The 27,469-nt window shown below is 38.0% G+C and overlaps 1 protein-coding gene across 2 annotated transcripts in view; it reads right to left on the reverse strand.

Annotated features, from left to right (window-relative positions):
• LOC126480911 (centromere-associated protein E-like) overlaps positions 1-27,469 on the reverse strand; it is a 588,622-nt gene that overhangs the window by 41,958 nt on the left and 519,195 nt on the right. For both annotated transcript variants that reach the window (XM_050104316.1, XM_050104317.1), the window contains one exon: positions 17,869-18,074. In XM_050104316.1, coding sequence (XP_049960273.1) covers positions 17,869-18,074 — 206 coding nt within the window. The remainder of the gene's footprint in view (positions 1-17,868; positions 18,075-27,469) is intronic.

Raw genomic sequence — 27,469 nt, forward strand, 5'->3', positions numbered from 1 at the left:
GACTACAATACAATGGTTAACGGAGGTAAGAAAATACTCTCGCACGTGTGTGGGCCGCAATTGTAATTAATAACTAAAGATCTTTTGCTTTAACGTCAACTGACTAGCCGAGGAAATTTATATGAAAAGTTTATTACATTGTTCAACTTAAATATCATTTTTATGAAGGCCCACCACATAAGTCGGCAACAATCAAAAAATAATAATAACAATAATAATATATACATTAAATTACGACGACCGACGGACGCGAGATTGGCGCCGCAACTTTGGGGCCCGATTAATATGATTCTATTGTAATGAATGTAATTATGTATATGTCTAATTGTTGTAAAATATTAATGCTTGTATGAATTCTTTTACATGTACAACAACAAAACCACACCCTGAGGAGATCTGGAGAGGAAAAAGTGTAGAAAAGAAAAAGGATTGCGAGAAAGAAAAAGAAGTAAGGGAAGGCCTATTGTGCAAGCATCCTGTGTAGCTCTGTGCGGAATATCGAACCCATGTGCACATGAGATACCTTCGGTGTTTTGTGTATTTATGTGTTTATTTTTGGAGGGATAATTATTCGTTTTGTGTATTTATGTGTTTATTTTTGGAGGGGATAATTAATCGTGTGTGTATCAGTGTTAAAGATTCGTCAGTGGCTTAAAGTGAATTTAGTATGGGTAAGATAGGACAACCTAAAGCATCCGTACCAGAAGAACAAAATTCTGTTAATATGGAAAGTGAGGATCATTTGCAATACGTAAACGAATCCCAAGCCACCGCCTCGGATAACATAATTTCCGGAGCGGGGGGCGAGGATCTGTGGACGGTGAATGACGCTCCACAGCAGAATGGGAATAGAGTAACAACTCCACTGCCTGGGCAGGGGGGCCAATCGAGTGCTAGATTAAGCGGGGCACCAGTATGCTCACCGATTGCAGACCCATTTGCAGAATTTCTGCGCAGGTTAGAAGAAAGAGATAGGGAAAGAGATCAGAAACTGGCTCAGATGCTCCATGAGCAAGAGCAACAAAGAGAACTGAAAGAAAGGGAAAAGGAAAGAATGTTAGAACAGAGGGAAAAAGAAAGAGACGAAAAACTGGCTCAGATGTTGCATGAGCAGGAGAAAAAATTAACGCAAAAGCTCATTGAGCAAGAGCAGCGCAGTGAAGCAAAACTCGACAGTATCCAAAGCGAACTAGCCGAGATGCGGGATGCGTGCAAAGAAATACCCGATCTTGCGCAAAGCTTAGCCGGCGAGATGCAAAAATTACAGATATCGCAGGCTAGGCTTGAAGATAATGTCCAGACTTTAACCAACCGCGTAGATAATGTGGAGATAGATGCACGGAAAAGTATTGACGCATATTTGGAAGTGCAAGCTCAAAAAGTAGAAAAAGAATTAAATGAATGGCTAGAAGTAAAGGATCGCGAGATATTTGCTAAGATTGAAAGCGACGTAAAAACAGCTGTAGAACAAGCGACTGCGGCCGCGAGTGTAAATATTGACGCCAGCGCTGCCGCACTACATGCCGAATTAACACAGATCAAATCCCGTGTGACAGCGGAGTTGCCAAATTGGCAACAGGAGGTCGCGCGGAGACTGTCTGCGTTGGAAAGCAATGTAAACAGTGGCGGGCAGATCATGAATCCGACTCCGCATACTGATTACTGTAATAACGCTGACAGTAGCCAGGGTGCGAGTGCACAACCGCAACCTAATGCGAATTATGAGCACGAACAACACGCGATACCGTGCAGCGCACATCACGAAGTGATGAATGTCCCAGAATGTAGCAATCAGATGTGCAAAAAAGAGGACAATGTAATAAAACACAGGACATTCCAACCCTTCAATAGCGAAAAACGAAATGTCCACCCTGTTGTATTTTTTAAGAGCTTCAGGAATGTGTTTCCCAGGACATGGACGGAAAGACAAAGAATACAGTTCGTGGTCTCCTTTATTCAAGGTGACGCGGCACTGTGGGCCACCGACGTGTCCGAAAAATGTCTAACGATGCAACAGTTTGAAGGTGCATTCTTGCAAAAATTCTGGTCCGATAGCGTCCAAGAAAGACTACGAAAGGAGTTGTACAGTCCAGAAATGTACAATCCTAAGATGGGAACGTTACGCAAATATTTCGAAAAGTATATAAACAAAACCAGGTACTGGGACGAGCCAATGTCCGATCGTGACATAATCAGAATAATAAAAATGAAGTTTCCCAGTGAAATTAAAAGATATTTCATCAATGTGCCGGAATACGATATAGAACAATTCATGGAAATAGTGGATTCTGTTGACCTATTGATCGAAGATATGAAAACCGAAAACAAGTAGAACCATGCAGGCTATAATCAACACAAAGCCGATTACAATAGCAGCCACAGTAACGGTAGTAACTTAGTACCAAATGGTAACGGGAATAGGCAAGAGCACCGGCAACAGAATCAAGGCACAAACAATGGCAATGGTTATAACGGCAACGGTTATAATCGTGAAAATCGAAAGAGACATCATGATGGACGTATGAGTAATGGATATAATGGTAACGGCAATCCGCAATGGCGGAACAACCGAAACCAGTGGCGTGGTTGTAATGAACCGACACCACAGTGGCAACAAAACACAGCGCCACAATGGAACGCCAACCCAGGTCCATCACAGAACATGTCAGGGAGTTACAACCGACCACCACAAAACCAGAGCCATACACAATATCAAAATACACCATCGGGGAGGCAGGGCGGCCAACCCAACAGTAGCAACAACAACAACCAGAACCACAATGTGAGGTTAGTGGAAGTGACAGACAACTGTCAACCCACTAATGCTCATCCGTTAAACTAAAGACAGCCACAATACGCTCTCCGTTTTTGGCTGCAGGATGGTGTAGTGAGGGCACATTCACGGATGACAGCCATAAACTTTGTATGCTGAGATACAATGAAGGAACAAAAATAGAAAAGTAACTTGTAGACATACCGCAGACATGTAACCGAACCGACAAAAGTGTTGTGCAGGCTATATTGCAAGCAGATATGTATGGAGCACCAATACAGATAATAGTCGATACCGGTGCGTCAACCAATGTCATGAGTGCAAATTTTTACAAGTACTTGAGTCAAAATAATAGAATACCAGTATTGCCAGTGAAGAATTGTCGTGTTACAGGTGCAATAGGTGCACAATCTCATATCATAAAGCACCAGGTGCAAGTCGAGTTTACGGTAGGAAATGAAGCAATGAAAAGCTCGTTCCTAGTAGTTAAGGGATTAGGTGTTGCTTGCATCCTGGGGATGGAATTTTTACGCGAGAGGGACGCAAAAATCGACCTCTTGTGCGGGGAAGTAAGCCTTATGAATGAGGATAGACGTGTAATTTTGCCGTTGTTGAGGACACGGGAAGTGCACGGTAAATATTGCCGGAGCTTTCAAACGAGATTCGAAGGAATACAGGTAATGAATTTATATTCTGACTTAAGTACAAGACAAGCATGTTATAAGGAGTTTATTACTGAAGACAGAGAGGAAAAAAGGAAACTGATAGCCATGAAAGTTAGGGAGTCAGAACATTTGACTGAAGCACAACAAAACGAATTGACTCAGCTACTTATAGATTATGAGCATGTGTTTTCAGAAAAACCCGGTGATATCGAGGGCTACACCTATAACATCGAAGTGGTACCTCACGATACTTTCTGTCACGCAAACTACACCATTCCGTGGTCAAATAAGGAGGCAGTTACCAAGGAAATAAGAAAAAATACTTACAAAGACTTAAAGAAGTTCACTCAGTAGAGCAACGTTTACATTTGTGTGTAGTAGGTTAAGTTTAGAGTGTATTTTTTTTCTGTGTGTAAATGTTAAGATTTTAGTGTAACATTTAAAGACAATGAGGCACACAAGATTAGTGCGATTCAATTTTGTAGATGTTAAGGAATAATAGTATTTTTAAACAATTACATTTTGAAAAAAAAGTGAACGTAGATTTAAGAATATTTTAAAAATTTCATGTTGAAAAAAGCTAAAAAAAAAAAAAAAAAGAAAAAAAATATATTTAAAAAAATAAATTTCAATAGCATTTAATGATGAAAGAATTTTTCATTAGTGTGTCATGAATATTTTGAACTGTAGTAGTAATGCAACTTATGAAATTCAATATTATAGTGTATAAGTCGTTTCATGTATTTATGTCTATACCGATCTTGAAATATGCTCAAGCATAATTTACTTAATAACATGAGTGCAGGGTGTACATCACCCAAGGTACCTCAGGTGTTGTGGACAAGGTACAAAGCAAATCAGTAAACGCGACTACCGCTTAGCAGTGTTAAAATATATTGCCATTTGCTAAGGCAGAGATTTGCACGAATTTGTAGTGTAAACAAAAGTCACAAATCTAACATTAATCTAGGAACTTGCACGCTAGGCCTAGATTATAAAATGTCTACAATAATGCGAGAGGCAAAGTTTTGTAAAGTCGAGCCTGGCTCTGGAGGGCAAGTACGCAATGAGTGGGCAGACATGACATGGGGACTTACCTCAGATGAGACGGAAATACAATTGTATAGTCAAAAAATCTGAAGGCAACTACGACTCTAAGTGGAAAATAAAAAGAGATAATTAGTGCGAGAGACTGGTAAAATCCAGCACTAGCCAAAATCCAGTTCAGACTGAATGAAATACATTAGTGTTTGTGAACTAATCGAAACAGTTACTTTAAGCAGTGTGAAAAACTGTGAAGGTGAAACTGTGATATGGACAGTGAAGTGCTAGTATTGAACGTTCAACAGCGGTGAGGACGCCAAACGCCAATATTACGCACGAAAAACTGTGAATTTACTATAAATGTGAACTGTTAACGTGAAGTGAACCCACAGTCAATATTTTTGGGACAGACTGTAGTTTCAGTGAGCACAATAATGCGAGATTGGAATGCGATGCGTGGACTGTTGCAAAACAGCGACCGCAGAAACGGCGAATGTTTGTGCTAAGCTCGTATTGGGACACTCACCAGTGCCTGCGAGTGCAGCGAAAACATAAATAATTTTATCAAGACAAAAACTGACGTGTAATGGAAACAGTATTGCATCAAAACTGCATTCACGGGAGAAGGTCCATGTCATGTTTTCTGCAAGACATTGACACTCGGAAACTGGCGAAAACTTAACAACAACTGCCGCACTAATAAATGCTCCTTTCCCACTAGCGTAACCATCTGCAGCGGGAAACAAATATTACGTTGGTTGTGTGTGTGTTTCATGTACTACATCGGAGATGCGTAGCAGAGCTGACTCCTGCCAACAAGAGCGGGGGGCGGATATCATCCCACTCCGCCACGCCCGGCCGAGACAGAAGCGCATCGCCAATGGTGCAGCCGATCAGCTGATTCTGACGTTCCGCGACGGCGAGACACACGCTGGCGTCGAGCGGGCGTTGACCTCTCCGCAGCCGCCGCGAACGCCGAGCACCGAACACACCAACCGACGCCGTCGCGAGCCAAACGTCGCGGCGTAGATCATCAACGACACCGCAATCAATTGTTTTAATGAGCTCATTTTTTGCATAGTGCAACAAAAATATTTGTATGCACATCCTGTACTCCAATGACATTCCAGAAACAATTAAGTGAAAGTGACCAAAGCAGTTAGTCTGTCGCTCCGCCGAGGTTTTCCCCACGTTTCCCTACGGCCGCGCCAAATGGGGAGCGAACAGTTGACACCCCTGGGACTTCGAATATTCCGGACTAACTCGTGGTTGTATACCTTGAACTTCATCTGTATTACACTTTGTGTGCAACGCACCTCAGTAATTACAACATACGATGTGACATATGTAAACTGTGAAAGAAAAATCTGCGTGTGGACACTGTGGACATGAAAGTGGAAATATTTGTGTCAAAAAACAAGAACATTTTTTATGACACAAACATTTCGGGGGGCAATATAGCGTCCCCAGTGCCATATTACGAAAAGACAATATTTATAAAGGAGACATTCATAATTTGTAAGAGATTTTTTTGTCATGTAGCCGTAAAATAATAATTTCTCTGTGTAGGTTTAGATTGCAAAGAAATAATTTATGACAGAATGATCTAAAGAGACGACAAGTTACACTCTTTTGTTAATTTTTTAGTCGACCTTACTTCTTCGCTTGTCTTGAATGTGTCTAGAGGGACATCTTGCGTGTGCTGACAAATGTAAGCATATTTGTATGAGTTAAACATATAATATAACTATTTAATATTATTGTGCACTTTTAATTTGTAAGAGGTGATCCCGATTTCATGTCCGCCTTCCTTGAATTAACCTGCATTCAAGTAATTTACAGCTCAACAATCGCAGCGGCCGATGCAGCCAACGACGCCATTACGTGGCGATATTAACTTATGAAAAATTAGCGGAAGCGGAAAACTCGCCCGCTATTAGCATAATATTAATTTTTCTCCACAGCCGCACGAAGTTGCAGAAATACTTAGCTTTAAGATTCTTATTTTCAGTAGCATAGCCGAGACCCAGAGCCAGGACTCTGACTACAATACAATGGTTAACGGAGGTAAGAAAACACTCTCGCGCGTGTGTGGGCCGCAATTGTAATTAATAACTAAAGATCTTTTGCTTTAACGTCAACTGACTAGCCGAGGAAATTTATATGAAAAGTTTATTACATTGTTCAACTTAAATATCATTTTTATGAAGGCCCACCACGTAAGTCGGCAACAATCAAAAAATAATAATAACAATAATAATATATACATTAAATTACGACGACCGACAGACGCGAGAATTCTTATATACAATAGGCACCCGAACTTTTTCTTGAGACTTTCATTGGTTGCCATGCTCATGATAAATGCAAATTAATTAAGGAGCCAACACAGTACAGCACTCTCTGCAAAACCAAACTGGCATTCCATGTGGACCTGGTAAATTATTTTTTTCAACTCTTTCATTTGATTCTCCACATCAGGTGTGCCTAGTACTATGTCCTCCACATGGGAGTCAGTATGATGGTCAAATTATGGTGCATTTGTATGAACCTCCTGTTTGAATGATTTCTTAAACAAAAAATTTAAAAACTTCAGCTGTCCTTTTGCTGTCTTCCATTGTCCTACCTCCAACAAGTGACTGAATAGAAGCCTTTGACCCACTAAGTGATTTTATGTACAACCAGAACTTTCTCGGGTTCTTGTGAAGATCTTTTGCTATGGTATGATAATGGTAGTTGTTGTATGCTTGGCACATCATACATTTTACAAATGCAGTAGTGTCTACTAACTTTTGCCTGCCATCATTTCTGCGTTCTTTTTTTAACAGAGAGTGCAATAGTCTCTGTTTCCTCTGCAGTTTCTGGATTTTCTCAATAAATTATGATGGATCTCTTTCGTCCTTAATCCACTTACTTGGCACATTCTTCTCCAGAGCACAATTTACAATCTGCTTAAACTTTGACCATAATTCATCTATGTCCATCACACTGTAACTAAATGATGTCCATTCATTTTATAAGTGGGATTCTAACAACCTCTTATTTGCTTTTTCTAGCAAAAATACTCTTCTAACCTTCTGGATGGATTTATAACTTCAGTAACTACTGTGATTATGATGACATCATGATTGCTAATACTTCTCTCTGCTGACACCATTAATAATGTCAGGCCTGTTCGAAGCTACAAGAACTAAAGTATTTCCATTGTGTGTGGGCTGTCGAACTAGCTGCTTAAGATAGTTTCTGGAGAACATGTTCAAAAGTAATGCACAAGGCTGCCTGTCTGTACCATCTGCAATGAATCCATACATGTCTCCTGCCATACTCATTAGGTTAAAGTCACCTCCAATTATTAATGCTTGATCTGAGTGTTTTCATGCTGCTGAGCACAGGGTTCCTTTGAATGATTCTAAAACTATCAGAATGGAATCAGGTGGACAGTAAAAACATTTGATGATTAACTTGGGTTCACCTAGACCTGTTGCATATGTCCAGATGCCTTCACAGTTAGACTCAGTTTTGACCTTGATAGACACAATATTTTTGTCAACTGCAATGAGTACTCCCCTTCTATGGTGTCTAATCTCCCTTTTCATGTCTGTTCATGTGTTTTTATTTTTTAAGACGTGTTTTATGTCAAAGATTCATGTTCTAATTACATCACTGATTTACTTCTTGTGCCTGGTGTACTTCACAGCAGTGTTACCAGTATGTAATGAGTTCAAGTTGTCACATTGTCAGAAATGTTTTACATAATAACTTTATGTTCTGGTTATACCATTGATTTACTTCTTGTACATGTTATAATCTCAATGTATTTGTGACTTCCTTTCCAACCATATATGGAGTAAGGTGACTATGCAAGTCTTTATGCACTAGACTCACTTTCACGATTAAAGGGTTTATTCCCCATGTGGCCATCTTCACTTAGATTTATCACAGTTTTCCCAGATTGCTAAGGTGAATCTTGGGATGGTTCCATTGACTAAGCTATGGTCAACTTCATGCCCTATCCTCACTTATCTTCATCCAATTTTGTTTATGTTTTACGTATGTACATATTGTTTCTGTAATATACAGGGTGTATGAAAAAGAATCATCTGATTTGGCATGTCTATATTTTTAAAACTAGTAAACATATACAATGAATTTTGTTGTTTGATGAACAGGAAACTCAAAAAGCTTTTCCTCATACCTTTTCATAAGTGTTCAATATGCCACCCTTGAGATACATGGCATATGTCAACACAGTTTTCAAATTCTTCCCACACTGCACCAAGCATGTCTTGAGTTACAGTTTCCACAGCAACTGAGATTAATTCATTGTTGTTGAAACACAGGCACATAAACAGAGTCTTTCATAAACCCCCACAAGAAATAATTACATGAAGTCAGGTCCGGTGACCTTGGAAGCCAGTAATGTAAGGCTGAATCATTTGGTCCAGTGCAACCAATCCATCATCCAATAATCCTTTGATTTAAAAATTCCTGCGCTTCCAGTTACCAGTGTGGCAGTTACCAGTCCTGTTGGTAAATGAAGTCATTCAAATCAGTCTCCAACTGTAGGAAAAGAAGTTTTCAAACATATTAAGGTATGTGCTCCCTGTAACAGTGCTCTGGGCAAAGAAAAATGGACCATACACCTTTTCCTATGGAACTGCACAAAACACATTAAACTTTGGAGAGTCTCTCTCATGTTGTACAGTTTCATGTGGTTGTTCCATAAACCATATTCTTACATTATGATGGTTCACCTTTGCATTTAAATGGATTGTTGCCTCATCACTAAACACTATGCATGGAAGAAAACTGTCATCCCTCATCTTGCCAAGAACAAAATTACAGAACTCTGCAGATTGTTGTTTGTCACCTTCAGAGCTAGCATTATCTGAATGTTTTATGGTTTCATGTGTAAACATCGACACAACACATGCCAGATGGACATCGGGGGCATGTTGAGCTGTCAAGCTGCACGGCGTATTGATTTCTGTGGATCCTTGTGAAACTATGGCAGATGAATTTGACATCTGTGTCAGACCCTCATGGACAGCCCAGCAATTTGCCTTTACACAAAACAACCTCCTTCATGCCATCATCTAATGCCCTGTGCTGTAGGAGGATCCATACCACGCCTAATATGAAAGTCATGCTGAAACGTTATTACTGACCCACACTGCACAAAACATAGAACACAAAATGCTTTCTGTTGTCCCAGCACCATTTTTACTAGAACTGAAGTAGGCACACACTGCTGCTACTAGCGGGAACCACGTAAAATGCAAGAGTTTTCTCTTTCCAATGGTAAATTGTTCACACACATATATCAGACATCATAATACTTACAATTTTCTTTAATCAGATGATTCTTTTTGATACGCCCTATATCTGACACATACAATACCGTTGTGCTGACAGTCTAAAGATAAATAAATAAATAAAAGCGTTTGGCATATCACTGACAGACTTAAGTAGAAACAAAGCACTTTGAGTAGACAAAATTCTATCAGAAGTTTTGAGTTCCTCGGGAGAGTTCACCATAACAAAATATTTCCATTTGTTCTGTGAGATACATGAGACAGGATAAAACCCTAAAATTTTAAGAGTAATGAAATAAGTACAATTCCAAAGATGGCAGATGCTGACAGGTGATAACACCATCGAACTTTCAGTTTAATAAGTTGCAGTTGCAAAATGTTGGCACAAATTATTTGCAGAAGAGTAGAAAAAATGATAGAAGCTGATCTTGGGAAAAATCAGTTATGGTTCCAGAGAAATGTGGGCATATGCATGGAAATACTGATCCTACATCTTTATCTTAAAAGACAAGTTGAAGAAAAGCAAACATACATTTATAGCACATGTAGATTTAGAGAAAGTTGTTGAGAATGTTGACTGGAATACACTCTTTGAAATTTTGAAGGTAGCAGGGATAAAATACATGGAACAAAAGTTTATTTACATTTTGTTCAGAAATTGAGCTGTGATTATAAGGGGTGAATGACATGAAAGGGAGACAGTCACTGAGAATATACGGAGACACTGTTTTAGCCTATCCTTGATGTTATTGAACCTGTACATTGAGCTAACAGCATGGGAAGCCAAGGAGAAATGTAGAAAGGGAATTAAAGTTCAGAGAGAAGTAACAGAAACTTGGCAGTTGCTAATGACATAATAATTCTGTCAGAGATAGCAAGACTTGGAAGAGCAGTTATACAGAATGAATAGTGTCTTGGAAAGAGAAGATGAACACAAACAAAACTAAAACAATGATAACAGAATGCAGTTAAATAAAATCAGGTAATGCTGAAAGAATTAGAATGAGATACTGGACAGTAGAATTAGTAGATAAGTTTAATTATTTGGCCAGTAGAATAACTGTTGTTGGCCACAGTAGTGAGAATATAAAATGCAGACTGACAATAGCAAGAAAATAATTTCTGACAAAGGGGAAATTGTTAACATCTGATGTAAATTTAAGTGTTTGGAAGTCTTTCCTGGACATGAAATGTAGCCTTGTACAAAAGTAGTGAAATGTGGACAGAAATCAGTTCAGAGAAGGAGAAAGTAGAAGATTTATGAATCTGGTGTAAGAGAAGAAGGCTGAAGATTAGATAGACAGACTGAATAACTAATGTACTGCACTGAACTGGGGAAAAAAGAACTATGTGACACAACTCAACTAATAGAAAGGGATCGGTTGAGAGCACACATCTTGGGACACCAAAGAAAAGATACTGTAGTTAGGTAATGGAGGGAAGAGAGAGAGAGAGAGAGAGAGATAGTGAGAGAGAGAGTGTGTGTGTGTGTGTGTGTGTGTGTGTGTGTGTGTGTGTGTTGGGGGAGGGGGCATGGGGGGGGGGGGGGGGAATGGGGCAATAAAATTGTAGAAGGAGACCTAGGAATGAATACAGTCAGTAAGTTGAAATAGATGTGGAGTAGTTGTTCAGAGATGAAAAGGCTTATAGAATAGACCAGTATGGAGAGCAGCATCAAACCAGTCTTCAGATAGAAGATCACAATAACAACAACTACAACAACAACAACAACAACATTGTCAGCTTTACATTTGTGCTTCTCATGAGTTCTCATACTGCTGCATTCTTTTAGAATATTTTAATTACTTATTTAAGCATAGCTTTCATGTAGCTGCATTTGCTGCATGTTTTACAGCTTATAATGAGAGTACATCCAAGAGATTCTAGTAGACAGTGATACAGCTATAACCAATCATACATCATGATACACTTCTTTGCTATTATAATATTTTTTAATGTTGGTTTGTACTAAACATAAAAGATTGTTACACACTTAGCTTTTGCATGAAACCTTCTTCAAAACAGGAAACACACTTACATTCATTCACACAAGCAAGTACACCTCACACATACATGATCAGCATCTCCTGCAGCTCAGGCTGTAATGCAGCACCAATCTGGCAGGAGGAGGAGGAGATTAGTGTTTAACGTCCCATCGACAACGAGGTCATTAGAGACGGAGCACAAGCTCGAGTGAGGGAAGTATGGGGAAGGAAATCGGCCGTGCCCTTTCAGAGGAACCATCCCGGCATTTGCCTGAAGTGATTTAGGGAAATCACAGAAAACCTAAATCAGGATGGTCGGAGACGGGATTGAACCATCGTCCTCCCGAATGCGAGTCCAGTGTGCTAACCACTGCACCAACTCACTCGGTTAATCTGGCAGGGGTGTGGAAGGGGAAGGAATGGCAGGGTACAGGTACGGGGAAAGAAAGAGTGCTGTCTGGTGGAGCAAGTAGGGAGTAAGTGAAGCCATGACAAGACTGCTACCAGCTGCAGTATCAGGAAGCTGCAGGGCAGGAGTTGGAGGGTACGGCGAGGGGGTGAAAAGGGGAGAAGTGAATGTGTTGGCAGAGGACAGCACACAGTGAGGTTGTAGAGTTGAGGACAGGGAGAAGGTGATAGGACAGATGGGGGCAGAAACTGTTGTGAAGGGTCTGGGGACAGTGATTGCTGTGGGATGAGGTTGGGATAATATCAGGAGCAGAGATTGTGATGTAAAGATAACGCCCATCTGCACAGGAGACAGAAACTGTTGGATGGAGAATGTGGGGTCAGAGGTTACTGTAGGTTGAGGATGGTATAGTTTTGGGAGCAGAGAATGTGTTGTTCTATGAGCCATTTAAATCAAACATATTATGTTTAATTTGCATGCTGCACCCCAGAATTGTGATGTAAAGATAACTCCCATCTGCACAGGTGACAGAAACTGTTGGATGGAGAATGTGGGGTCAGAGGTTACTGTAGGTTGAGGATGGTATAGTTTTGGGAGCAGAGAATGTGTTGTACTAGGAGCCATTTAAATCAAACATATTATGTTCAATTTGCATGCTGCACCACAGAATGGTCTACTTTGCTCTTGGGCACAGTTTGGTTGTGGCAATTCATCTTGGTGGACAGCTGGTTTTACCAACATAAAAGACTATGCAATGACTACAGAAAAGCTGGTATATGACATGGCTGCTTTCACACTTGTCTCAGCCTCTGATGGGGTAGGATAATCTTCTGACAGGATTTGAATAGCAAGAAGGTGGATTGGGCTGGTCTTGCACCTGGGTCTTCCACAGGGATATGGTTCCCGTGGCAAGATGTTGGGATTGGGAGTGGTGGAGGGACAGACTAGGAGGTTGTGGAGGTTGGGTGGGTGATGCAACATCACTTTAGGAGGGGACAAAAGGATCTTGGGTAGATTGTCCCTAGTTTCAGAGCACCATGAGATATAATCAAAGTCCTGATAAAAGATGTGTTTTAGTTGCTCCAGTCCAGGGTGGTATTGCATAATAAAGGGAGCACTGCTTTGTAGCTGGTTCTTGGGGATGATGGGAGGATTTGGGTTGTGTGGGGAAATGACATGAGGGATCTGTTTGAGGACTGGGGCTTAGTGCCTGTCTGTGAAGGCCTTGATGAGACCTTAAGAACACTGGGCAAAGGCATTCTTATTACTGTAGATATGCTGTTCTCAGGTGATCTTGCTGTGTGGGAGGGATTTTTTGGTGTGGAAGGGATGGCAGTTATCAAAATGCAGGTACCATCAGTGATTGGGGGTTAAATATGGACAAAAGTGTGACAGGAGCCATCAGCGAGGAGGAGGTCCATGCCCAGAAAGGTGGCATGCAGGGTTTAGGAGAACCAGGAGGTTGTGAAGGAATGAGAATGGGGTGACTTGGTTCTGTGTCCAGATCATGAAGATATCATCAATGAAACTGAACCAGCCTAGAGGTTTGGAATTCTGGGAAGCTACACTAGTCTCCTCTAGATGGCTGATTAACAGGTTGGCATAGGAGGGAGTCATGCAGGTGTCCATGCTTGTGCCATGTATATGTTTGTATACTTTCCATTCAAAGCAGAAGCAGTTGTTAGTTAGTATAAAGTTTGTAAGGCATATCAAGAATGAGGTAATGTATTTGGAGTCTGAAGTACTGGTACATTAGGAAATTTCTGGATTTTCCATTGTTTGCCTTTGTGACATTGATAACACACAGTTTTTAATATTAGATTATTGGTTTATTTCAAAGTTCACAAATCCACTTTTTTATGTCATGTTTATTTATCTCCTTTTATTATAAAAGACTATCCACATCTAAAATTGATTATTCAGACTTAACTAAATACAGTAATTATTTGATTTAAGCTACTCCACATATATGTCACATCTGTTGAAAAATTGATATGAATGGGAATCTGTGATCTGCCAATGTAAATCCTATGCATCTATGGTTTATGTTTTTCTCTGTTTAGTAGTAAAAGTAGCAGTAGTGGTAGTAGTAGTAGTAGTAGAATAGAGTGGAGAGCTCATGTGAGCTGTGATGGAGAGAAGTTGAAATGTAATTCATCCCTGATGTACTCTTGTAGGTTATATTGTTAATGTTTCGTGAAGAGTGAGAAAATCATTTTGTGGTTATTTAGTGAGGAATACAAATTAAAGTGACTTAAACTGCTCTTTCATTTTAAATATGTTACATTTAATAGCTGTATCTGAGTACAAGAGAGAAATGCATTACTGATGATTACTGAATGAAGGAATTATGCCACAATACTGACAGCAAGAAGAAGATTAACATTTGTTTTAAACACTTCTAAGACCCATGAATCCTCTCAGCAAAATCACATCCCATTTACTTTCTGGACAATGAGCAGCAACAGCTGCTATTATACTAGTACTACTACTACTACTACTACTATACTACTATGGCAACAAACAGGAAGATGATAAGTGTTTCAAGCTTATGACATTTAAGAACATTTCAGTGATAAAAAAGTTCTAGAATCCTTTCCCTGAAATTAACCTTAATCAATTCAGAATTTTGACTGTGCTCTTATTATGTCAGTTAATTAACAATATTTCAGTTATAGGCTGTTAGGAGCTTTCACTGGCAAACAACTCTTAAATGTAGAAAGATGGTTATAACAAATATGTTAAATTTCAGATCAACATCTAATGCATTATATCCATCAATGAACTGGTATTCGGCAGAGTCTTCCAAAATATGGCTGCTGTGAAATTATTAACAAATCTTATTATTTAACACTGAGTTTCCAAGTTGCCTATCATCATTATTTTCCCTTCTAGTTTGCCACCATGGTCTAATAGGCTATTTGAAACTAAGTGAGTCTTCATGATGATAACATTCCTATGTACAAAAATGTTATCTTTGAATGTGCTACTGCATTGTACACTTCTCATAACAGAGTTTGCAGTTGAAATCTGAATTCTAGAAAAATATGAAAATCATAATTAATTACTTGCCTACTCTTATATGACAAGAAACAAAAGCTTCAAATTTTTAGAAACCTGTAAAAATGCCTTGGCAGAGATTTGTAAACTTTATTGTTAAAATATGTCCTGAGGTAACACCAGTTCATACATGCATACTTATCGTTTTTCCTTTTAAAAATTACATGAGTGCACATTTTTGAAATTATGATTGTGTCTCATACATATAACAGTTCCCCATTTTTTCAGATAGTTTATAGTATAGTAATTGCAATTTATAATATTTCACTATGATTTTCTATATTCTTGTGTTTAAATTTTGTTCACATAAGAAAATTAAAACAACTGTCTTTTCATATCCTCTTTCATTTAAGATGGTAAGAAAATTATTTCCTTTCCAACTCTGCAACATTTAGCTGGATTCTGTTAATTGTATTCTCATGTCCAAAATTTCAGTTACTCTTGCAACAACTCAACAGTGATTGCATCAGCTAACACTTGTTGTTTAGTGGAACAGTGGGGCCACAGGACTCTCTTCAGAGTCAGCTCATTCTGAGCTTCTGTAGTATGCATATATGTTTTATGTAGTGCTACCAAGCAACAAACTTTACTATTATGCATTTGTAGTCTGAGTCATTTTATCTGAGCATACTGGCCTGGGTCCTCTCCACACCCTAATCTCTTTTAGTACTTACCACCTGACTGAAAATAATAGGCTAGAGAAGCTGCCTCTTTTACACCAGTGATCGCAGGGTTTCCATCATTTGTAGTGGCAATGTTTCATATTGTTTCAACTAAGAAAAATCTATCAAACCACTTTTAACTAATATGACAACTATGTTTTGTAGGCTACATCTCCTCCACCTAATACTACCACTGGTACAGGTTTACTGTGAGCTTTAAATAAAGCCATTTCAGTTCTCAGTTTAGTAAGGACTGGTAATACTAGCAGGTAACCTCAATAACATCTACACTGACATGCAGAGTTGCTGCTTCTAAAATCATTCTTGATATTGAACAATGTGTATACTGATGTTTTAAACATATATCTGCAATTTCTTCTGGGTTTTGAGATGGCACAATTTCTAATAAAACAGAGAACACTGAGGGCAACTGCTTCAGAATGATTCATGTCTTGGTTACTTATAGAAAGACTATTTCAATACCAGTAGATAAAAGTTACTGAAATATATATCTGTTTTTTTTATTATCTTAGTATAAGGCATGTCCAGAAATTAAGAGCACTCAATTTTTGAAAAATTGCAAAGGGAATAATTTTATGTATATAATTTACAAATTCACAGATGTAGATCAAAATCTGTTTTCCAATGTAGTTGTCTTTGTTCTAAGTGCACTTTGTGAGCCAAGGGATGAATTTTCGGATACCTTCATCAAAAAAGTTTCCTGTTGCTGCCTCTTTGTTCCATTGTTTGATGGTATTCTGGACCTCATCACCAGTAGAAAACATTTTTCTATTCATAAACACATTCAGAGAGATGAACAAAAGCAAATTTGAAGGTGTCAGATTAGGGCTGCAAGCAGGGTGGTTGACGATGTCCTAACTGAACGAATTCAAGGTTTGTTTTGTAGAGTTGCCTATGTTGGAACATACACTGTTGTGTAACAACTGTTGATTTTCCTCTTCTTTTGTTCTGCATCAGTTTCACAATTTTTAGGGTCCATCTGGGCCAAAAAATTCAATGAGGAAAATCCCTTTATGGCCCCAAAACACAGAGGTCATTATTTGTCAGACCAAAAAAGTGGTTTTGAATTTTTTCAGTTATGTTTAAAAGGAAAGACAGCACTGCTCTGGTTGTCTTTTCATATTAAGGGTTCTGGGAAGCACCCATTTTTCATCACCATTCACAACAGAGCCAAGGAACTGTTCATCCTCCAGTTCAAAGTTCTCAAAAAAATTTCATGAAGATGTGTTTCTGTTGACTTTTTATTGATTTGTGAGCTGTTTAGTACCCATTTTGCATACAAATTTTGAAAACCAACTGTTCCAGTAATGCTTTCTTGCAAAATACATCTAAAGATTTTTGGAAACATTGCATTCATCTCATACAAATTCAATCAATGGTTGACATGAATCATTTATTTGACCTTGTTCACTACCTCATCAGCCACAATTGAGGGACACCCACTCTTTTGTTCATCGTGAACTTTTTTTCTGCCAACTTTAAACTCATGAAACCACTTCTGCACTGATTCATCACATAATCTCCGTTTAGATTTTGTTAAAAATCTGGAGCAGCATGTTTCCCTTTTCACAAAGAAACTGTATTATGCTCTTCACTTCCTAATATTCTAAATAAAGACACTAGTTTCAATACAGCATTACAACAAGAGATTTTAGATGATTGTGACAAATGACTGTGTGTTCTACTGCCAACACCTTGTCCTTGAATGGAATGCTGCCACCTTTATCAAAAATAATCTCTTTGCACATCGAAGGCTAAGTACTCTTACTTTCTGAACATTTCTTGCAAAGCTATTTTAGATATACTTTGTTCTTTTATAAGATGAACAATGAAAAATCCTATATTATGTGTCTCAAATTATATCACATTCTACTCAAATCTAAAAAATTCTTAAAGAAACAATTGTTTATAGAGCTATTTATTACAGCACTTACTTCCTTTCCCTTTTGAGATTTTTAATTACATATAATTTTCGCTGAAGATTTACTGTAAGCCTACTCTGCAGTGTATGTCTCTTTAACATCCACTGGTGAACAAATTCAACAGTAGCCAAAAACTCTCTGCAGACCTCATTGCAGTACATATTTGCCCCATTAAGCTCTTTTTGCAGGGAACTAATTTCTTCTTGCAGAATATTATTCTGTCATGAGAAGTATAACGGGTTAAAATGTAAATATTGTGGACATAAATTTAAAAAATATGGGAATTATTCACAACTATGTTAATTTGTAATACATGAAAATGTAATGGTAATTCTATTGAGATTAGAGTAGATTTTAATTAAGGTACAGTTGTAATTCTAAAAGTAATTATCAAATAAAAGAATAACTTCTATAAAACTGAGAAAAATCAATGAAAGGAAGGAAGACATATAGTGGCAACAGCAATGTATCATGTTACTTCAGGATGTTTAAGTCTACAACTTTAAATACTATATTTCAATGCTCTGGTGATCAAAAGTGCTATGAAGTTTGCATAATAAATGTGCTACCAGAACAAGGTAAACTAATATACTTGTGATATTCCCTTCATTGCAACTATCAATGTCTTGATCACAAATCATTACCTAAACCGGACTGCTCAAAATATTATAAACAATCCTGTGGCAGTAACAGCAGAGCTTCTCTGTTGTTTGGATAGGGTCATGGGGGTGGGGGGTGGAGGGGGGGGGGGTCATTATGGCACATTGATGGAATCTTGTACTTATTGATTTTGTCTCAATAGTCAGACCAAAAACACTGGAACTCTAAATTACACAAAGAAAGGCAAGTATTAATTTTTAACTTCCTTCCTGAATTACTTTATGCTGTGCAACAAATTAGCTTCATATTTATGAGACACTTTCTCAATGAAAACTATGACATCATGCTTACATTTCTATTACCCTCTTAGCTACATCCTTTTTTTTTTTTTTTTACGTACTATAATATTTACTTAACTGTGTTCAGTCTCTCCCTCTCTATCTCCCTCACTCCCTCCTTCTCTCAGATATTCTTTGTCAGAATAGAAGGAACTTTCAAGCAGATATGACTTCACTTTGTGATTGAAGTAATGTCTGTTAACTATTAGATTGTTTACATCACTGAGTACATGGTCAAGAATTTTTTTACAGCCGAAAATACCATCCCTTCAGTGCCAAACCAATGCTGACTGTTGGATACTGAGTCACTTCTCCTTCTAGAATTATATTTATGAATGTTACTGTTTCAGGCTAGTTACAGTGGCTATTCTCAACAAACAAGGGTACTAAAATAAATGTAAAACTTTCTAATTAAATGGATCTATTCTAGAAAGAAATCCTCAAGTAGGCCTTCCTGGAATACTGACATTAGAATGAAGGTCCTCACATAATACCAACAGCCATAACTTTGAAATGTACACTGGCATTGTGATATTGGTATAAAATACAGCACATGGAGCACATTATTATTCAGTTTTCAAACAACTGTTGGTAACAAATTCCCTAAGGAACTAAATGTATTGTAGGGCTGTTGGAAGTATGCCCAAATGTATAAAGATAAAATGTAACTGGACAGATAAAATATCTACTCACCAAGTGGTGCCATGAGAACACACACATAAAAGGTATTAAAGTTTGTTAGCTTTCAGAGCCAGTGGCTCCTTCTTCTGGCAGAAGTTTTGAAGTGGACAGAAGAGGGGTGAAGGAAAATGATTGGTGTGGTTTACAAAAAGGGGTAAAATACAGAGAAGTCCTGCAGAACCCAAGGTCAGCAAGACTTACCAGACATGATGAGAAGGAAAGAATGGTTGTTGGGAACTGCACCAGGCAAGATCTTAAAACCTGAGAGCTTAAAGATGGAAGCTAGTGTAATGTGCAAGACAAAGGTTACTGCCAAAATATCATGTACTAGTTAACAGGAGTGAAAATCTAAGTGTGTTGCATGTGATACCAGTTACATGGCTAGTATAGGTGGTGGTGAACCCTCACATTCCTCACAAGGAGTAACACCTCACAATATAGAACATCTTACCCACCCAAACCATGCATCCACAGCTTTTACCTTCTTCCTAAGATCAACAAACCGAATTGCCCTTGCTGTCGCATAGTTGCTAGCTTCAAAGCACCCACCAATCATATATCTGCCTTAGTTGAACAACATCTGCAACCCATAGTACAAAGACTTCCTTCCTACATTAAAGACACTAACCATTTCCTTTCTCTGAAATCTGTGCCTGTCCTACTCCCACCACCCACATTGCTTGCAAAGTTGATGCCACCTCCCTCTATACCAACATCCCGCATGTATATGGTCTGTCTGCTGCTGAACATTTCCTCAGTCTGCACCCATCTGATTGCAAGGCAAACCTGTGACATCCTTCCTGCTCGCCTCAGCCAACTTTATATTTACCAACAACTACTCTACCTCTGAGGAGCAGACATAGAAACAGATCAGCAGCACAGCCATGAGAACGGGGATGGCTCCTTCCTGCACCCACCTTTTCACAGATCATTTGGAGGGGTCTTTCCTGGGATCCATAAGCCCTCCGCCATTGGTTTGGTTTAGATTCATTGATGACATCTTTGTCTTATGGACTCATGATGAGGCTGACCTTTTAAAATTCTTGTAATATCTAAAAACATTCTACCACTTACATTTCACATGGTCCTATTCCAAATCCCATCCCATTTTCCCTGATGTTGATCTCATCCTCACCAAAGGTCAACTAAACTCTTCTGTTCATATTAAACCTTTTAATGAAGAACAGTATTTGCATTTTGACAGTTGGCATCCTTTCCATGTCAAAAGTTCACTCCCATACAGCCTTGGTGCTCAAGGAAAACATATTTGTTCAGATGCAGACTCTTTACAGCAATACACCACCATTCTCACCTCAACATTCACTGGATGTAATATCCCCCAGCCCACCCCAAGAGCAGATTTCCCAGGCCATCACATCCAGGATGAGATGAGGAAAAGATTGGTGTTTAACTTCTTGTGGTCAGTGAGTTCATTGGAGACAAGGTACAATCCCGGATTAGGGAAGGATGGAGAAGGAAAGCATCCGTAATCTTTTAAAGGAACCATCCCAGCATTTTCCTTAAGCAATTTAGGGAACTAACCATCACATCCAGTCCTGGGTCCTGGTACTGCTGATATGCACCCCCCCTCCCTCGCCCCCCCCCCTCTAACCCCCCACCCCCCCCACCCCCCCAAAAAAAAGTGTAATCAGCTACTTCAAAAAGGATATGGCTTCCTAAAATCATGCCCTGATGAGATACAGTCTGTCCATCATTTTGCCCACCACACCTGGAATAGCTTTTCATTGCCCTCCCAAACTCCGCAATATCCTCATCCGATCCAATGCTACTTCTCCACCTTAATTATGGCTCCTACCTCGGTGACCATCGCCACTGTAAGACTTGACCCATCCACCCTCCTCCCACCACCTATAGCATCCCTGTAACTGGCACAATATACGCTATCAAAGAGAGAGACACCTGTCAAAAGACACAGCTACTATGTAAACATGCTTGGCCTTTTATATAGGAATAACAAATACCTGTTGTCATAGGTAGGAAAAGTAGGTCTTTTTTAGGATAAATCCAGACAACAGGTTCCCCTGCCTAAAGGTCATCTCCAGCTGTTTAAAAAATACTGAAACAATCACTCACAAAACAGATTTTAACATTTCAAATATCACATATACCAGATGTCACAAAGAAAAACAAACCATTGGAAAGAATAACATGGGGCATTTCACAGACTTAACAATCCTCCATCAAAACATGCAATCAATAAAAAATAAAACATAACTAATAGAGATTGAGCTCCAATCTTTGAACTGCACAGTAGTTTGTATTACTGAGCACTGGTGTAGAGACACAGAAATCCAACATCTAGTATTATCATAATATGAAAAGGCAAACTCTTACTGCAGAATGACTTCAAGGGGTGGAGGATCATGCATTTATTTCAGAAAAGGAACAGAGTTCAAATCAAGACATGACCTCAGTACAGTAAGTGAAGACAAACATTTTGAAATATCAGCTATTGAATTAACAGGACTTGATATTGCCAATAAATTAATCATTTTGTGTGTGTATAGATCTCCCAGTGGTAGTGTGGGCACTTTTTTCAATAAATTAGCAAAAGTTCTAGATACAGTATCAAATACAATGGTCAACATAATTCTGTGTGGGAACATTAACATCAACACTAATATCATAAATGAATCCGGCAGCACATTCATAAACATCCTTCAAAGTTTTCGCATGTCCCTATTGGTCAATAGTGCAACAAGGGTTACTACAATGACTGTATCAGTAATTGACCATGTGGCCACAAATATGGACAATGAAAAATGTGATGTAGCTGTAAAAGACCTCAGACTATCAGATCAACTCTGTCAAATAACAACAGTAAAATCAGGTATCAAATCATTCCCTAAACTACAAACCTACAAACGACATCTATCAGAAATCAAAATAAAAGATTTTTCAAAAGAACTAGAAAAACAAAGCTGGGATGAAGTAGATAAGAAAACCAACTGAATATGAAATTTTCTAAATTCTCCACATTGTTTAAATTGAACTTTGAAAAGGCATTTCCAAAAGTATGCATGTCTGTATCAACATCTCACAAAAAAAGATGGATAACAGCAGGTGTTAAGAAGTCCTCCCAAACACTTAAACACCTCAGTTCCATGAAAAAGATTCACAATGATCCAGAATCCTTCATTTTCTATCGTAGATACAAAAAGATCTTTAGGAATGTGCTGATTTCTGCAAAAAAAGTCATTTAATGACAAAATAATTTATAATGCAGAGAATAAAAGCAAAGCAGTCTGGGATGTTATAAAAAAAAAAAGGGAACAGGGAGAGGCAAACAAACGCAGAATAACATACTGCTAAGGGAGGGGGATAAGGTAATAACTGATCCACAACACTTAACAAACTATGAAAATGGGCATTTTTCAAGTACTGCAGAGAAGTTACAGCAAAAATTCCCCAAAACAAATATAACACCTATAAATAATGTTTCACTAAATACAATGATGATACTTCCAACCACATAGAATGAAGTCAATGAAACTGTTCAAAAACTAAAAAATAAAAAGTCAGTAGGCTTAGATGAAGTACCAATGTGTCTACTGAAACAATGCATAGGGATTATACAAGGCCCCTTAACAAATATAATAAATGAATCCTTCACATCAGGGACATTTCCAGAGCAGTTAAAAAAGGCAAGAGTTGTACCTTTGCTTCAGAAGGTAATGCAGAAGACAGAAAATTACCAGCCCATTTCCCTGCTGTCAGCATTCTCAAAAATAATAGAAGCAATTATGAAAGACAGATTAATGAATTACCTGAATAAATACAATCTTTTAAGTGAATCACAGTTTGGTTTCCAAAGTGGCAAAAATACGAAGTCAGCCATAGTAGAATTCACAAAAGTTGTACTTGATACTCTTGATAAAGATGAGTGTGTCACAGGCATATTTCTGGATCTTTCTAAGGCATTTGATACAGTTGACCACAAGACTCTATTAAATAAATTAGAAACATTAGGAATAAGAGGGGTAGCTAATGACTGGTTTTGATCATACCTAACAGATAGGGTACAAAGAGTAGAGACAACACGTACTTCAAATAGATCTAAACATTTAGTAAAACACTTATCAGAATCAAAATACATTAATATAGGGGTTCCGCAAGGTAGCTATTAGGACCAATACTGTTCCTGATATACACCAATGACTTTCCCAGTAGTGTTACTCATGGTGAAAAACTTCTCTTCGCTGATGACAGCAATATTATAGTCACTGAGAAAACAAGAGAACTCCTTGCTGAGAAAGCAAATGAAACTCTCAATCAAGTTTATGATTGGTCAATAAGCAATAAAGTGACATTGAACATAACGAAAACTAATGCCATTGATTTCAGTTTGAAGAGGAAAAATGACAATAATAAATTAAATGTAGATGGCACCTCTACAGACTGTGTAACAAATGCAAAATTTCTAGGAATGAATATTGATTCTCAGTTGAAGTGGTGTGAACACACAAAGACACTTGCAAACAAAATGTCATTAGCATATTATGCCCTCGGAATCCTATCATCAGTGTGTAACATTCAGCGTCTTTTAGTTACATATTATTCATATGTACACTCAATTCTTAGCTATGGCATTCTTTTTTGGGGAACAAATGCACAAAATATGAACACAATTTTCAAACTCCAGAAAAGAGACATAAGAATAATAATCAAAAATACTAGTCGAACTTAGATAAAACAGAGTAAGGGTTTGATAAAAAAAATGTTATACAAATAAGTAATAATAATTATGATTATAAAACATACAACATTCCACATAACATCTTCACTTTAGGTTTTTCTCCCTTCTTTCTTCCTTTCTAGAAATACTTACCCCCAAGCAATGCAAAGCACAATACTAACACCTCTTCCTCTTTCTGAGCTCAATATCTCACTCATTAAGGAGGGATGCTGACTCAGTTGTGTGTGTGTGTGTGTGTGTGTGTGTGTGTGTGTGTGTGTGTGTGGTGTGTGTGTGTGTGTGTGCATGTGTGCATGTGCGTGTGTGTGTGTAAGTGTTATGACACAATGTATGTATAGTGTGTGCAGTGACTGATAGTGAGATATGAGTGAACAGTGTGGCATTACATTATTTAATAATTATTTGTAAAAAAAAAAGTATTGTATACCAGGAGCAAATTTAATGATTGTCTCTAACTAGAAGTCTGTAAATATATGTGTATATGAATTAGCTTATTTTAAATTGATCTAAACTTGTAAATATAATAGAGGGAAACATTCCACGTTGGAAAAATATATCTAAAAACAAAGATGATGTGACTTACCAAACAGCACTTTCATTTGGTAAGTCACAACATCTTTGTTTTTAGATATATAAACTTGTAAATAATTTTACATGTCCTATATCCTTGTAAAAAGAGATCTATGGATGAATAAAGCTACTACTACTAATACTACTACTACTACTACACATGGGCATAGGAAAAGGGTGTGTACTGGCAACACACAGTAGCCTGTTGCAGAGCATGCTCTGCAACATGACAGTCATGATCGTGGTGCCTGTTTCACCACATGTGCCATCTACATTCTTTCCCCAGACACCAGTTTCCCAGAACAGCCACAGGTGAGAAATGGTATTATGTGACCTTAGTTCTTAACACCTATATGGCCTTAATTTACATTAATTTCTTCATTCTCAACATTTCTTCAGAGTACTATTCCTTTTTTCACTCCCTTTTAGATAATGTCTTGGATACACTAAGCAAATAAACCTCAATTTTTTTCTTAATGATACTACTTCATTGCACACATGCAAAATACAGTAACTCACAAATAAAAATGACCTGCAGATAATAGCAATACTGATTTATCAGTTTCTGATTAGATGCTACTTTTAGATGTGTAAAATTTCAGCAATTTCTTCCTGGGCCCATATCCTGTTGGATACTGATTCCAGTCAATCCTTTAAGAGATTATAAAGTAGTAAAGAATGAAATTCACACATACCAGAAAACAGACACTCAAAACTATTTATTCTTTGATAATTGCAAGGGAGACCGAAGATTCAAACAATAAACTGCTACTGTGCAAGGTGTCAGCAAAGATAAAACATAGTTGTTCCCAACATCTTGATTATTTATGTAGGCCTATATGAGCCAAAACATTTACAATTCAAAGGAGGACAGCAGTCAGTCTACATATGTATATTCAATGGTCACTGTGTATTCCCAGTATCCAATCAATTCCAGTTTAGTTAAGAAAACAGCTACTGTGAAAACACCCAACCCTCCTCTTAAATTATGCACTGTTGTTTTTTCCTAACACTTGAAACAAAGCATTTATGTAACATGCCTCTTCTGATAAAATATTATGCAAGTGAATGCAATATGTTACTTCAAGCATCATATATCTCAATGTCGACTAAGAAGTATATGTCACTGTATCCCCTCTGTTGCCAAGTGATCACTTTAGGTATTGTTCTCCACTTTGCTAATACCTGTGTCAAAGTTGTTACCCAGCTTTCTACTTTCCATGGTCTGTGCAATGATTTAGAGCCTACAATTTGAAACATGTGCCAGTGGTATGTCTCTCCCTATGTTGCATTAAATATAAGATGAATATAACCTTCAAGTAGAAAGACAAACCTGCACCACCTGAACACTGTTCAACAGAAATTGTTATTTGTTCAGTCGGTTGGTTTCAGAATAGCATAATTAAGAAGATGACACAAATAAAATTGGCACTAAAACTCATTACTTAGGATAAAGAACTTTTCCACAGTGTGGCTTGGTAGCCTGCACTGGAATCAAGATGTGAGCAACAGCACCAACCTCGTGAATTAGTGGTGAACAGCATGCATAAACTGTTGTCCATTCAAACATGGAGATTGCAGCTGTTAAATTGTTTTGAAGTCAGCATTACAGAATTTAATTGCCTGTTATGGCTTATGTCTATAAAGAGATGTGGACTACGTGACACCAGCACTCTATTAAAATATGGGAGATCAGAATGTGTTTTACAGAATGTACTGGACAACCTATGGAGTCACTTGATTATGAACCAGAGGAGTTTTTATATATAAAAACAAAGATGATGTGACTTACCGAACGAAAGCGATGGCAGGTCGATAGACACACAAACAAACACAAACATACACACAAAATTCTAGCTTTCGCAACAAACGGTTGCTTCGTCAGGAAAGAGGGAAGGAGAGGGAAAGACGAAAGGAAGTGGGTTTTAAGGGAGAGGGTGAGGAGTCATTCCAATCCCGGGAGCGGAAAGACTTACCTTAGGGGGAAAAAAAGGACGGGTATACACTCGCACACACACACATATCCATCCACACATATACAGACACAAGCAGCTGCTGTTTTTAGATATATTTTTCCCACGTGGAATGTTTCCCTATATATAATTTTTTTTTTCACATATGACAAATATTCTGGAGCAAAAAAGTGAAAAATACACAACATATGATCTGGTTACACTTATTTTATCTCATTGATAAAGTCATCTTTCTGCATGAGAATGTGACTGTACTGTGATAATTTGAAAAATTAAAAACTTTTTAATCACAAAAAGTTGGAATAACCACTTATTTTGTTGCATTTAAGACCCCTTAATTACCATCTATCACAGAAAGTAAACAACTTTTTGCTGGAAAACATTTTTTCATTCTAATGTTTCCACACATGAGTGTTTTGCAAATTTTCTAGGATTGTATTCTGAGGATGCAATGCAGACACTAGAAAAACACTGGGAAAAATACATTTATCTAAAATAGGACTACAACAAAAAAAGAGAGAGAATTCATAATCTTGTCACAAGGCTAGTTGATAGCCCTCTGAACTGATTTTATAACTGTTCATAAACTCAACTAGGCACAGACACAAAATATTAGTTCCATGTACGATGCTGTGATAAAAACATTTGCTTGGAACAAGCCATAGGAACTTATGCAGACTCATTAAATAGTCATACTTTGAACATGAATTGAAACAAGGGCAGATACAATTGAT

The sequence above is a fragment of the Schistocerca serialis genome, chromosome 5, assembly GCF_023864345.2.
Source record: "Schistocerca serialis cubense isolate TAMUIC-IGC-003099 chromosome 5, iqSchSeri2.2, whole genome shotgun sequence".
NCBI lineage: Eukaryota > Metazoa > Arthropoda > Insecta > Orthoptera > Acrididae > Schistocerca > Schistocerca serialis.